At 29.2% G+C, this 15,671-nt stretch overlaps 1 protein-coding gene across 1 annotated transcript in view; it reads right to left on the bottom strand.

Annotated features, from left to right (window-relative positions):
- The window catches only part of LOC136983345 (protein PF3D7_1417600-like), a 72,703-nt gene extending 57,138 nt beyond the window's left edge, over nt 1-15,565 (bottom strand). Inside the window, exons 1-9 of the mRNA XM_067280041.1 lie at nt 15,422-15,565; nt 15,211-15,298; nt 14,176-14,308; nt 10,898-11,014; nt 10,248-10,830; nt 5,769-5,948; nt 4,964-5,613; nt 1,151-1,538; nt 824-1,083 (exon numbers count right to left, since the gene is read on the bottom strand). Coding sequence (XP_067136142.1) covers nt 824-1,083; nt 1,151-1,538; nt 4,964-5,613; nt 5,769-5,948; nt 10,248-10,830; nt 10,898-11,014; nt 14,176-14,308; nt 15,211-15,291 — 2,392 coding nt within the window. The 5' untranslated portion in view covers nt 15,292-15,298; nt 15,422-15,565. The remainder of the gene's footprint in view (nt 1-823; nt 1,084-1,150; nt 1,539-4,963; nt 5,614-5,768; nt 5,949-10,247; nt 10,831-10,897; nt 11,015-14,175; nt 14,309-15,210; nt 15,299-15,421) is intronic.
- Nucleotides 15,566-15,671: the final 106 nt, after the last annotated feature.

Here is a 15,671-nt window from a genome sequence, read left to right as displayed (position 1 = left end):
TAAAATAAAAGAATAATTTAGCTTTAAAAAATAACAAAAAGAAAATCACAAAGTAGTTTTCCAGATCATTTTTTACACAATAAGGAAACATTGAACTCAAGATATTAACATTTATCAAATGATACCACCACTTATAAACTATAAAAAATAAACTAACTCAACTATCTTTTACTACTTTGTTGAATTCCTTTCAACTCAACAATGTAGTGATAGATCAATTACTCCTATGAACTTTTAGACTACGATTTCATTCTCAGAGTTTCAAGGTTCTAAGAATGAAATCATCTTCCAATTCTGTTTGTAATTCCTCTGATGATGGGCCTTATTGTCTAAAAGTTCTTGGAAATAAATGATGGTGAATTGGACAATCTATAAATGAGAAAAGACTCTAACAAAGCAGTAATTTAACGTTGGAATTTTCAATTAAGTATAAAAAAATATTTAGACCATCAGCTACTTCTTTATTGTTCAATGTCATTGGTATTATTAAGATATGTTTCCATATAAATGTGTATAGATTATTTTGAATAACACTAATTAGTAAATGTATTACATTTTATGGTCTTTAAAACTTGAATTCAGCTTATTTATTAATGATATAATGGCTTTGTTTTATGATATAGTATAGCATATAGCATAGAACATAGTTTATAAATATATTTACTTATAATTTTGAGTAAATAAATAAAAACATAAAGTAGATTAAAATAAGTTCATAAAAATATTATGATATGGTAATTCAAATCATATAAAAGACTAAAAATGGATTATAAGGCTAAAAAGCATAATATACTAATTTTTATTTATAAATTTTGAATTTTACCATTTTTGCTATTATACAATTCTTTCAACCAGAGATCCATTGCTTTTTCATAATTTCCATTTAAGTATAGAGACATTATTCTATTCTTCTTATATGCTGGTGACTGAAACAATGTATAACTATGTTCTTGCATCAACCACTGAACTGTACAAAGTAAAGAAATAACTTCATTTTGAATACAAACAGCATTTTGAGAATTCATAACTTCATTATAGCATTCAATCACTTTCTGATTTAGAAAATTCCATATATGAAATAATCTATAACAAACAAGTATATAAATTAATATATATATATATAATTTAATAGAAAATAAATAAATTGTACCTTTGATTTATGGCTAATTCAATTTTCAAATTATTTCTATCAGTAATACCTTTCTTGATTAAATAAGCATTAGAAACATAGGAACTATTTGACCATATTCTATTGTAATGGAGCCAACATCTAGATAAACTTGAATGAAAGGAATACATTTCTTTAAATATTCTCTCAGCATTAATTAGCAACTTCAATGAAATATGTAAAAACTTAATATGTAATAATGTAACTTTAAAATCTGTGAGAAACATTTTTACTAATTTGTATGCGAGTTTTAAAAAAGTTGATAAGAGATTTATATTGATATCAAAATATATAACACTGAAAAACTTTGGTATACTTGATTCAATAATTTTCAGGAAATTTTCATTTTGAATCTCGGCAGACGATTCATCTAGACATAAAAATAACAATATATTATTAGTATTATACAGTAAGTCATTATAATTGTAATTATAATTAAACATTAATTACACTAACATATAATTCAAACATAAAAATTTTTTATATGAAAAATAAATTGACAAAATCCTTCATTACAGATTTTTACATTAAGATTTTTAATATATTTTTATTTAAAAGTTTTCAATATAAAAAGTTTTTAAATTAAGTTTTTCTAAAACATTATTAATAGAGTAGCCTACCTGTATTATTATTTTATCTTATCTTAAAAGTTAAAAAAATAGTAACTACCCAAAAAATACTAAAGTATTACTAAACACTAATCTTAGTTCTATAATTTGTATATTAAACACATTTGTATATTATGTACTGAACATGTGATTTGTTATAACATGTTTATTCTGTGTCAATAAGTCATATTTTAAATCGATACTACTGAGGAAGAGGTGACAAAATATAGCTTACAGAATAATTTTAATGAATTTAAGGAACATATTACATGAAAGGAAATAGATGAAATTCAACAATTTGATCAATAGCATTAATAATAATAAAGAAAATAATAACCAAACTGAAGAAACTGAATAAAGAAAAAAATCAGCGTAGTTGACAGATGAATCAAAATATTCAATAAGATGGATGAAAATGATCTTGAACTCAAAGATTTTATTAATTTGATAAAATTAGTCCTTTGGTTGTCAGGAATTACAACTTCTATACATAAAACATTTTCACACGTGAATTCACTGTGATCAAAAGAGAAGTGAAAATTAAATATTGAGACCATTAAAGAAATGCTGTTTTTCTTCTTAACTCTTTCTGCCTTTTAGGGGTACTAAGAGGACCTTTTTTAGCAAACCCATTATGGGTTTGGTCAGTGGCGTAGCGAGGAGGGTGCAAGGGGGTGTATCATGCACCAGGCGCCACTCACAGAGGGGCATCCAAATGGTCTCCAAGACAAACTATATCGTTGGTGCACAAGAATAGTGACACAACTCAAAAAAATAGATCTTTCAAAACAGCCATTAAAAGTTTCTTGTTTCCTGTAAGGCTTTGTCATGATCTTGGATTTTTAAAATTTTCAAATTTATTTTGGAAATAAATATTAGTGTTTGTTCTTCCACATAAAAATATGGGGAGTTTGCTATACATTTCTACAATAAACTCAAAATTGGAAATTTTTGAGTTATGTCACTATTCTTGTGCACCACCAATATGTGTTTCTGGAGGGGGGTGCAAATAAAGTGTCGTGCACCGGGCACCAGATATGTTCGCTATCGGGACATTCCAATTTTCAACACCAGTGTTGAGTGTTGAAGTCAACAATTTGACGTCATCAACGACGTTCCAACTCGAGTACGAAGTGCTTAGTTCCCATAATTCCATTCTCAGCAAGATGGATTCCATTCAAATGTAGCACGAATTACCCACAATTCATTGGAAAGTAGCAGTCAACATATCTGTTGAGTGCTGAGTGCGTTGAGTCAGCGCTGACAACAGCGCTACCTCAACGTTGAAAAAAGGAACGAATTTTAACGAACGTTGAGATCAGCGCTGAGTCAGCGTTGAAAATTGGAATGTCCCGTATGCCACTGGGTTTGGTAGGTCACAATGAGGCAACCAGAGGTGAGAGATGGGGCTCAAAATATCCAGACTAACCATACTGTGAAAAATTCCTGCAGTTTTTCAATTAAATCCCCAGAATGCCACCTTAACCACTTATTCAGTCATTCTGAAAGGTATGCTAATTATACAGCAAAACTGATTTATATGATAATTTTTATGATAAAACTGCAAGTGACCAGAACTTAAAAGAATAAGTTCCTCTGAAAAATATGCTTGGTTTGACTCTAGGAAATCTTCCACATCAACCTATTAAATTTGATATTGTACTGTAATAAAAATTTCACTTCTTTGTTATAGATTTTTGAAAATAAAATTTTTCAGAAATTTACATATTCTTTTTTTATACCTCCAAATCAATATCACTAACAGTGTATTAACAAATTGTTAATAATGTCTCTCTATTTGTTTCTTGACAAAATTTTAATAAGAGGAGTCGTGTATTTATCACCTGTGGCGCTCTGTCTTGTTTTGACATCAATAAATTATAGTCAGCTCTAATAATAAATAATTTATTTATTTATTATTAGAGCTTATTATTATTAATTTATTATTATTATTAGAAATGTTTTTGGATCTTAATATCTAGAAAGAATTGAAAATGATTTTCAAAAAGTATTTGGATGTTGGCCCACCAGTGCCAGTGGCCAACATCCAAATAGCATGATTATCTAAAATTCAGACAAAAGGCATTTGATACATGTAATATATATATATATATATATATATTACATGTATCAAATGCCTTTTGTCTGAATTTTAGATAATCAATTAAACATTTAGTTCAAGCATAACCAACGACAAACTTATCATATAACAGACATATACTGCCTGCATTTATTCAACAATTAAAAATTAGCAACAAGTACAACACCAGTATGCATTTTGACAACAAAAACACAATGTCCTCTTCAGTTGGTTTTAATTTTTTAAGGCTGTTGATTTTTAACCGACATCCAAAAAAAACCACCTAATTTTTACAATCTCCCTTTTTTACAATATTATATATATAAACATGATCTATTATCCTACACTTAACATAGATATGAACAATATTTTTCATAGAACCTTTTTCACAAATTTTTATAAAATACATTTCTTACTTGATAAGCAAAAATTAATGTGGTTACAATATGAATGCTTAATTAGGCATGTGATTAAAATGTGCATGCTTATCAGAAGAGGACAGTTGTAAAAAAGGATACTCTGACAGAATTTTGTTTATCAAGAAAGAAATATATTTTGTGAAAATGTGTGGAAAAATTATATGAAAAATATCATTCATATCTGTTAATCGGCCCACCAGTGGAAATACCCTTAGAAAGACCTCCTGGAAGGCATTCCCTATGCAGATCGCCCAAGTGTTGCATTGCTGTAACTTAACAAACAAACATATCTGTTAATCATAGGATAGTAGATCATGTTTTTATATATAATATCATAAAAAGGAAAATTGTAAACAATAAGGATTTTTTTTTTTTTTTTTAATGGTGCTGTGTTGGTTAAGAAGGTTGAAAAATTAAAACCAGTGAGGAGGACAACATTGTTTTTCTGTTGTTGAAATGCACACTGGTGTTTTATTTGTTGCTAATTTAATTGTTAATTGTTGCTAATTGTTTTTAATTGTTGAATAAACATAGGCTGCTATATGATAAGTCTGTTGTTGGTTGAACCAAATGTTTAATTGATTAGTAATAACATATTTTAATATACTCACATAAAAATAAATATCTAAAATCTCTTTAGAATCTAGAATTAGAATTTATATCATTAAAAAATAATAATAATACTTACTTAATGTGTGAATTAAAACAAATTTTATAGTTCTTAAAAATCCATCCACTGCAAAAGAACATAATAATTCCAATTCTTTAGTCCATATACAACTTGTAGATGAACATAAACTCCAGACTGATAAAAACGAGTTTATTGCTTCAATTAGCTTTTTTTCTTCCCAATCAACAGAAGTAGAATTCAAAATATTAGTTCTCTTTAAAGGTGATGATGATTTAGTTAAGTATTTTTTTAAATCACTTGTATCATTTAGAACATTATCAAACTGTGAACTTTCTTTTTCAAGTTGATTCAATGATGATTTTATTCGAACACTTTCACGTGAATTTTTCTTTATAGAATTAGAGTATGATTTATTAGATGGCATCTGAAAAAAGTCTTTCTTAAAGTCTAATAGTTCTGAATCATACACTTCAAAAATTGGACGAATCATTTTACAACCATGCAATAAATATGACTGGATAATATTAAAGACACCAACAGAATAGCTTGGAACTTGAAGGCATATAACTGCATGACCATCAGATGCAAAGAATAATGGAAGACAATTGTGACATGATACAGAAAATTTCTGTTTTAAACACTGTTCAGTTGAGGTAGATGTTAAAGAATTATCTTCATTGTTTGATTCTATATTTCTTTGTGAGGATCTAAATAATAATGATTATTAAATATTAAAATAATGATATTTTTTCATAAAAATATGAATGAGAATAAATTTTAATATTTAAAAGTTACAGAAAATATAAATAAATTTGAAAATTTTTATTCAGAATATTTATTATAAATTATAAGAAATCCTTACACAACAACAGATGGAATAAGAGAAAGATAATAAGAAGGGCCCTGATTTATAGAATCACCCTTAGCAGTAAGTAGAAGCAAACCACCAAGCCTTGAAACAACACAGATTGCACCCTCTCTTGTACAACATATTACAAATGCATCATCAGCAGTCCATACCATATCAGAAATCCAATGACTCCTATCAATTTTAAAACAATGTTATCATTAAGACAGTCACCAAAAGCAATACAAATGAATAACAGTTTAATGTAAGTATAAATAATACGGTTGACTCCACATAAGTCGACACCCGGATAACTCAACACCATCGGTTAAGTAGTCAGCTTTCTGTGGTCCCGGCTGACTTACATAGGCATTAATGTTAAAAAACTCTGGTTAACTCGACACCGTTTAACTCATTGCCCCCTCCTGAAAAAATGAATTCACTCCGCATGTGTGGTGCAAACTCATTGTTTTTCAGGAGGGGGAGTCGATTTATTTATTAATATATAATTAATATATTTAATATAATAATATTATTAATATATATATATACATATGCCTTAACATTTTTTGTATTTTTATGTATAAAATAATAACAGATAAACAAAAAGAAAATGTACAATCTACATCAACATCACACCAGAATCCAATTTTGCATTTTCTCATGCCAGAGGCATTAAGAATCCTTAGACATTACATGCCAACAATTGACAATTGCGAAGATGATGTTTTCAAGGCATTCGTGATCGTTGAAAAAGAAAGTTGAGACAGTTAAGTGCTCAAAACAAACAATACTAAACAAATTTTTCAGTTTTTCATCTACACAGTAATTTAATTGTAGATGGAGGACACAATGTATTGTCAGCCTATACTATTGTATAACGCACTACTGTATTTTCCTAATTGTAGTTTTGTGACTTTTTTCCAACTTCGCTTTAGTCGTCACATCAGATAACTCGACACATTTCCACTTCCCCTTGGGGTGTTGACTTATGCAGAGTCGATTGTATTTTAATTTTATTTAGATATATTTTTTTAAAATCACATTTTTCAATTCTCAAAACCTAAACTATGTGACAAATAACTATAAAGAATAATATAAAATGGGTAAGAAGGTATTAATAAATTACATCAATTATTAAGAAAATATAATTATAACATTTATTACATTACAATGATGTGAGTTCTAGACTGGAGGCCGAAACCTCGACCAAAATCTGTGCTAAAAGAGAAGTTGTTTCAAGTAAAATGCATTCAATAAATAAAATATTGTGAGAACAAATTGGGAATTCGACTACTTTTTCCCATGATTGCAAAAACAGAAAGATAGTATGTATAATAAAACCAATTGTCACGTGGGTGCAGCCGAGGATATTTACGGCCAGGGTAAAAATGCTTGACTGTGAATTACGGTGAACTCGTGACAAAATTCAATAAACATAATACAGCAGGTGTCCAATCTCCAAATTCTGCCTCAACCGGCCCTGGCAACAACTGAGGACCATAATTGATCAAAGTGTCTTCATGTGAATATGCAGGGTGAGAAAACTGCTCCACACTAGCATGGATAGCATATTGAACACAATAATTATTTAGGTACAAGGTACCTTCCCTCTTAATGTTAAAATAATCATAATGCTCTCTAAGCAAAAGATCCAATGGTAATTTGTTAGCTAAAAGTAATGCTGTTTCTCTTGAAATAGTCATATAACCTTTTATTATTTTAATACAAATACACCATTGAAATTTTAATAGCATATCCCTATTCTTTTGGTACTTGAGAGCATTCCCCCCCAGACCCCTACAGCATATTCCAGATAGGGTAGCACAGCTCCCTCATAAATAACATCTAAAGTCTTAGAACCAAGTCCTCATTGTAGGATTGCTATCCTATTTAACATGTGTAGCAACTTCTCAGCCCTCCCTAACTACACACAGATGTGGGGTGATCAGCTTAGTTTGTTATGTAATATAACCCTCAGGTATCTAATTGAATTTACATATTCCAAGTCTTTCCCATTTAAAGTCAAAGGTGGTTTACTAATTTTTTGCTTTCTTGTTACAAACAGCAATTTAGACTTGTCAGTATTAAAATTTAATTTTGTTTCATTAGCCCAATTTTGAAGACTGGCTAGTATGAAACTAGCTTTCTTTCAAGAGAATATATATTCTTGTCAGTCACTGTCACTAGCAGGTTGTCGCCAAAGGCATACAGTTCACTACCGATGGGAAGCCTGGTCCTAAAAACAGTGTTTATTAAAATATTCCACAGAGCCAGGCCAGAAGCAGAACCCTGAGGAACACCCAGCAATACATCCTTAGTGGATACTACTGTATTATACCCTAAAGACACCTTCCTGTCCTGAAAGTAACTTACCACAAGATTGTACAGATTCTTTGGTACTTCGGCTGTCGGAAGTTCGCATAGTATTAGACGGGCCAGGCGGTGTCAAATGCTGAGGAAATGTCCAGTGAAATTACAATGCATATTTTTTTATTACTTAAGGCATGCTGCATTATATTGTAAGGTTAGCCGATATTGTAAGGTTAGCCGAATATTACAAGGGTCGAGCGGTCAGACTGTCTAGTGGGAATGGACTGACATCACTGAGACAGGTTACCATCTAAAACCGTTTAATAAACATAAAAATGGAGCTTACAACAATTCTATTAATTTGGCGTAAGGCCAATCCAAAGGGTGGATCAGTCCGTGCAACAGTTCAATAGTCCAGTCGATCGTTTAAACTTCCGATGAAGGTGAGGGGAGAGCGTCGGCCCCGGGACGCACAGCACAACTTGAAGTGATGCTTTTCGATGGCGGGGTGTACCTGGGCGCAACTCGTCGGGAGCAGAGGTCGAAGACAAATTCAAAGCATCGACCCAGATTTCGTTGTTAAACCTTAGCAAGAATCCAGTAGCGGAGCACTCTGAACCAAAGACCAAGAACTCCGAATGTCCTTGAAACGACGATTTTATAATCTTTCTCCCCAAATCGCCTCTCCATTGGTCTCTCATTGTCACATGGCGCCAATTCGAAACCTGATGGAGGGCGCGAGAGAGGTCATCGTCGCGACAAAACTTGATTCCTCTTTCGTCGCGCGTTTCTCGAATTCGTTCTTTTCCATTATTTAAATTCAGAAAAAAAACTTCCATTAAACAATGGAAAGCTCCAATTTCGTCCCTTTTAGTCAACCCCCGTTCGGGTCCTCACAATATCTTTAAATTTAATCAGGTCAACAGTACTCATCTGTGGAGTGAAGCCAAATTGGTTTTTATTTAAGAATTTTTTATGATTTAAGTGGTAATTTATTCCATTGATCATTAATTTTTCTAAAATACCTAATACTGGGAGCAAACTAATTGGCCTGAAGGATTTTGGTTTATCCAGAGTTTTGCCTGGTTTTGGAATGAGTTTCACCACTGCATGCTTCCATGCAGTGGAGAAGACACCAACAGATAAACACATTCTAAATATTAACTAGGGAGTTGGGCAAGGTGCTAAAGACATTTTTTGTAATCTCTGTATTCAACCCATCCTGACCAGGTGTCTTCTTATTCTTTTGAGCCAAAATGATTTAATGATGAATTTAATGAATGATTGGCAATTTCTCTGTAATCATACAGAGTCTTGTACATTTTTGATTGTGAAATTGGAAGAACTAGTAATAAAGCTTTTCTTTAATAATTTATAAACGCGTCCCCTTGGATCAATGTTGCCTTTGTCTGTACAGAATCTCTTCCAGGATTCAGTTTTTGAAGATTTAATTAAATTTTGATAGCTCCATCTAGCTTCTAGATATTGCTGCTTAAAATCTGTATGATCTGGACCACAAGACTACTGAAACCTTCATCTTAACCTATTAACACTTGCTCTGGAGACCATTAATCGACGACTCCCCAGGGAACAGTGTCTATACCATTTTTTGAGTGGACTACTTTTGTCAGCAATTTTTTGAATAATTTCTATGTATTTTTGAATAATGTATTCCACTAGATGATTTTGTTGAATTAAATTATTAATATCTGGAATATCTTCAGAGAATGTTTTGCTAAAACTGTTCCAGTCAGCTTTATGGACATTGTAGTTTTTATCAAATGGCTTGGTAGTTTCTCGAGTCCTAGCTGTACATAATTCAATGTCAAATAAGATATACCTATGGCCTGAAAGTGATTCTGCTAGTGAGACTCTCCAATTATTGATATTAATTCTACCTTTAGTTAAGGTCAAATCAATGTAGCTTTCTCCCTGGTGGGAAGAGATATTAAAAGATGGCAATTAAATATTCTAAGATTAAGTTCCGAAAAACTTAATCTTACAACATTTAATTTATTTTATGTAAAATTTTGATAAATTTATTTTAAAAAATGAAGAAACAATTTATGAGAGAAAAATAATTATTTTTAACTTATTAAATAAAACTTAAATAATTTTATTACTAGCTACAAAATATATTATTATAATTAACATTAAATTTATAATACATAAAACACATACCTTGAATTTCTGATGGGATAGGATGCTCCACATCCTTGTAAGTCTACACAAACTGTACTTTGAGAAAATGGTGAGAAAAACAATAAGTATGTACAATGTGTTTGAAGCTGATTTACAGCAATAGCTATAACTCTTCCATCACGAGAGAATTTTGATATGTAGCTTCCTCTTTGATGTAATGTTTCACATGAATTATTTATATTTTTTATAGGAATTTTTGTATTAATCCATTTGGCGTCTAAACAAAAACATTGATGAATTGATTCAGAAAATAGTTTCTGTACAAAGCATGTAGAAATACAAATATGATTTTCTAAATTAAATATAAAATTGATTAAACTGTCTTTTTTAATAAAATGATCATGTAAAAATACTGAATCAATGGATGCTTCTCGATACTCTGTTTTTGGTAATATGGTAGATTGGCACTTTTCAATGAAATACCAAGAACCAATAAGATAGCATTTTTTATCTTTAACTTCTGGAGAATGATTGATACTTTTCTGCCAAAAATATATTTTTGAATATCCATATATAATAATTATATTATTTCCATCAGATGAAACAAAGAAGTGTAAAGGCACTGAAAAAATAATTAAATATAAAAATTTTTTAATAAAGAAAAGAAACTATAATAAATTTACACTAACCTTTATTTGGTAAAGGCAAATTTATATCTGGTGCAATTTCAATAAAATATATTTTATCTGAATCTTTATGCCAAAGAAAAATATTTCCATTATTTATTAAACCTGCCAAATAGATACCTAAAAAAGTAATAATATAAAAAATAAATTAATATAATAATCATCTTTTGATATATAACTAGTATAATTAATTTGGATTAGTTTTTGAGAATCTGTTAAAATGATTGAATATAAATCATATTTTCATTAAAGAAATTCTGGTTTGTATTTAGATAACAATGTCTTAGGCTTTATGTGAAGAACTGAAATCTGCCTACACTTATATTTAGGGGTTTCAATAATGGTGCATACTGTATACATCATCATAAGTGAACAAGAGATACTATACATGTGTGCATTTTGCAAAGAATTAAAATTTGTTTTCTTGTTAATGAAAATATTCTTTTCTGTGTTTTTTCAAGACTTCATTTGGTGAATAAATATCACAAACTCAAGTATATGAACAAGCAGAAAAATTTAAAGTTGATAGAGAAAAAGTGGAAAATGAACCTCATGCACATTGACTATCAACAATTGTAGCTCCATACGACATGAAGCAAATGATAACCCCTATTCTTGCAAACCAAACATAAGCTCATTAATTTAATGTCTGTGCACTTTTTTCAATCAAGAATGTCTCCTTTTCCTTTATAAATTAGAACCAATGTGCCTCTCTTCCATCCTGCCATTCTCTAGAATGCCATTAAAATAAGAAATTCAATTCCTGCATCTCCCAAACATTTCCATACCTCAACAGGTATGTTATCTGGTAATTTTACATGATGGGTACCAAATTTTACTAGGGTGTACCAAAAGTACTGACAGAGACTTCATCTCTGTCAGTACTTTTGGTACACCCTATTTTTTGTTCTGAACCTATCAACACAGGTAGTTCATCTTCCAATTTTCTAGATTCTCCTCATTCATCAACTTCTCAAACTACTGGCTCCATCTTTTCAAGATCTTGCTGTCCTCAATAAGTAGACTACCATATTCTGCCCTAATAGTTTTTACTTGATATATGTCTTTGCTATTTCTATTCTTTTGTTTTGCTAGGAGAATGATATTTGTGACAGATATGTGACTAAAAAAAACCTAAGAAACAAGCAATAAAAATGATTTTTCTAGAATTTCAATATATTCCAGTAGAGAAATGTAGCTGAAAATTCTGTACTAATAAAAATATAGTAGAAATTTATTATAAATTACAAATTATAAAATAATTTAAAATTTTAATATTAATTTTAATTCTCCTTCATTTTGATTAAATCATTGCTTTTGTACTTTAGCAATTACCAATAATTTTTCTGGAAATAAATTGACATATACTTTATAATTATATAATTTAGTTTAAAAAAGAATTATAATTTAAGTTAGACAACCATTAATTTACTTCCAAAAAAAATGATCAATAATAACTAAAAGACAAAACAATTTAATCAAAATTAAAAAGAAAAATTTATTAAAATTTTATATTATTTAATTTATTTTGTATTCCAAAATACCATTTTATATTGAACTGAGAACATAATTTATTACATAGAATCAAAAAAAAATCGAAAAGATAAAATAGAACAGTATCATTTGTAACTTTTAATTAAATTTAATCTAAATGTATCATTTAAATTACTTTATATAAATTAAATAGTAAAATTTAAAATTTTTTTAAAACAAAAGAATGACAAGCAAACATATTTGTCACTTTTTTTCTGACAGAAGAACAGACCATTCTCAATTTCTTTCTGTCATATATAATTTATTCATTCTCATATCTAGATGTCATAAATTAATATTTTTATAAATCAATAAAATTGCATATACAAGGTAATTAAAAACTCTTGTTATAAAACACAGATCACCCAATGGTCTGTGTTTTACCCCCCAAACACAGACTACTTGTGATGTATTTGCACATCATAATTAACATCATATGTCTTAATATGAGTGAAAGGAAAATAGTGGCATCTGCTTATTACAATCACTTTGACATTTGCAAGTTTTGATAACAATAACTGGCTGATAATATTAAACAGAGGATAAATTTTCATTATTGACTTCAATTTATTACAAACAATACAAACAATTATACTATGAATGTGTACAATTTATATTTCTCACAAACTGTATACTTAATACAACATTACACATTTATATAAGCTACATTTCTTATAAACAACTTTTCTAACTTAACAGATTACCAAGTTAAACTAGAGAAATTGCAACAGATATGTTCATTCCCAAAGGTACACTTCAAGTAAAGATCTACAGTTTACATATTTTCTAAAAATTCTTGTCATGCCCTTACAATATGTAAATGATAAAAGGTATGCTTTGGTTAAAAGTAAGTTTCAAAGATAAGGTCCATTTAATACGAATTTTCCAAGAATTCTTATCATCTGTCCCCAAGTGTGCTTATCACAATTGATAACAATAGCCTAAGTTGGATTATATTAGGTGGATTATTTTTAATTAATTTTATATAGAGTGTTTTGGAACTAATTGATTATGATAATAATAGTCAATTGATAACATTATCCTGGATTATAATAACTTGCGATGTGTTCTTTTATTCCTCCACATAACTCCATGTGAGTGGCATCTATTTAAAAATTCCTGTGGAATGCGTTCCTATATTCTGGCCAGAGTGCATGCCGTCAGATGGCTAAAATGGCCACCTGTAGTAATAGTTTATGGTGGAAAGCAACATGGCGTCCTCCATGGCTCAAATAGTTTCATTTAAGGGTCCATTATGTGGTTTTATGAATGAAAATTTAGAAGTTGTGAAAGCACGAGTTAGTGCAAGTGGTTATGTAAGTGTCTTCTCAAATTTTTTTTGAGTGATAGCTGGCATTCTAATTTTATTCATGGCTACTTTGAATGCTCTGTTGGAAAATAATTCATTTTATGGTTAAATTTTACAATTAAGACCCTTCTTTTGTCTCTAAAAATGCATATTTTAAAATCATAGATTCTTATTTAACAATAGTATCGATAGTACAGATACCACCATCTTTCTTTCACCGTCATTCCTAAATGCCTACAAACAACAGTGCACTCCTGTAGTAGTGGTCACTCTTTGTCTCCACCCCAGCGCCCCAGATTCCAATGTGTTTGTGTGAGCATTCAGTTAAATAATGCTCTCATTTATCTTGTTCTGTAATTCTTTGCCATGTATAGAGACTTATTCAATACAATTATGTAAAGTGATATTATATTTAATGTATTAATGAAATAAAAATTACCATTTAAAGAAACTGTTGTTAATATTAATTCATTTATAAATGGAAGTTGAGATAATTTCCGCTTAGTATTTCCAGAAGACAACTGCAAAATGCTTATTCGTTTTTTATCTAAAAGTATAACTTCTTCTTTTTCCTTGAAAATAATTAATAAAGATTAACAAATTTCAAGTTAAAATTATATTAAAATTTAATATTTGTAAATTTCTTATGTTTTATTATTAATGATTACAAGATTTAAATATACATATATATATATATATAGTTATTTCATCTCTATAAATATATATTTTATATAAATAATGTTTTATTTGAATTACATAGTCACACCTCAAAATATAAACTTTTTATTGGGATTTTATACTATCAACATAAATTTTTGTTAATGTAACATATTCATAAAGATCCAATAAGGCAAAAAAGTAATATACAAAACATGGACAAAATATTCATGACTGAAATTCAGATTCTTCACAAAATAATGCAGTAATGGAATGTAATGTAGCAATTTATCTAATGCTCTCTAGTTTCTTTTTAATTCTTTCTGACCTGAAAACTGAAAGAGAGCTTTTATCCAAACTTCATAGTGGGCTTGGAAAGACAAACAAATAGTGAAGAACATGATCTGACATATCAGGACAGGCTTTCCAAGAAAAATTGTTGTAGTTTCTCACCCAGATTTGATCTCAGGTATCCCAAAGTGGCAGCTTTACTGTCTAATCCATCTAGCCATTGAGTCAATAGATATCTCACAATATTCTATTAAGTTACTTTTATCCTCTTTCACATATTGGTCAAAATCATCACGGAAAATTAAAAAATGCATCTAAATTATAGTATCAACCTTCATTTGGATTCAACATATTCGTGTTCTAAATTCAAATTCAAACAGATATTTACGTCATATAAAAGCATAGAATCTGCAAATTTAACTTCTTGTAACATAAAAAATAAATTGGCATTTAAGACATCTCGTTTTATCATTATCATTGTTATCATGATTTATATTACCTTACTTATCGCAAGTTTTAGTTTTACCTTTCCTATCCATGTTACTTTTGCCCACGATTTCTTTCTTTTAATTCGTGTTGTGTTTATCACATCTAAATCAACTTGCATACTATATCTAACAAGATAAATAAAATGTATTAAATATAACATTATTTTTCAAAATAAAAAACTATAAATAGATTAACATAAAATCTATATATCTGATTAAAATTCGGTTTACTTTGTATTTTAAATTTACTTTCATAGGAATTCTTTGGAGTAAAATGAATACAACTTTTCTCATGTGTTCTTATCTGGCACGTTGAGAAATGTAAACAATGAACTACCACGTGACGATAAACTTCAGTTCTGATTGGTTTCAGTATTTAAAATACTATTTTCAAACTTTTAAAAATTAAAAATTCTATAAATTATTAATTATTCATAAATAGAAAGATATAATTTTATTTAAAGAAAAAACAATAATTTTTATAGAATATTAAGTAAAT

The sequence above is a fragment of the Centruroides vittatus genome, unplaced genomic scaffold, assembly GCF_030686945.1.
Source record: "Centruroides vittatus isolate TY-2023 unplaced genomic scaffold, ASM3068694v2 contig_880, whole genome shotgun sequence".
NCBI classification, from domain to species: Eukaryota; Metazoa; Arthropoda; class Arachnida; order Scorpiones; family Buthidae; genus Centruroides; species Centruroides vittatus.
The sequence above is the reverse complement of the archived record's forward strand: the minus strand, read 5'-3'. Positions and strand labels throughout refer to the sequence as shown.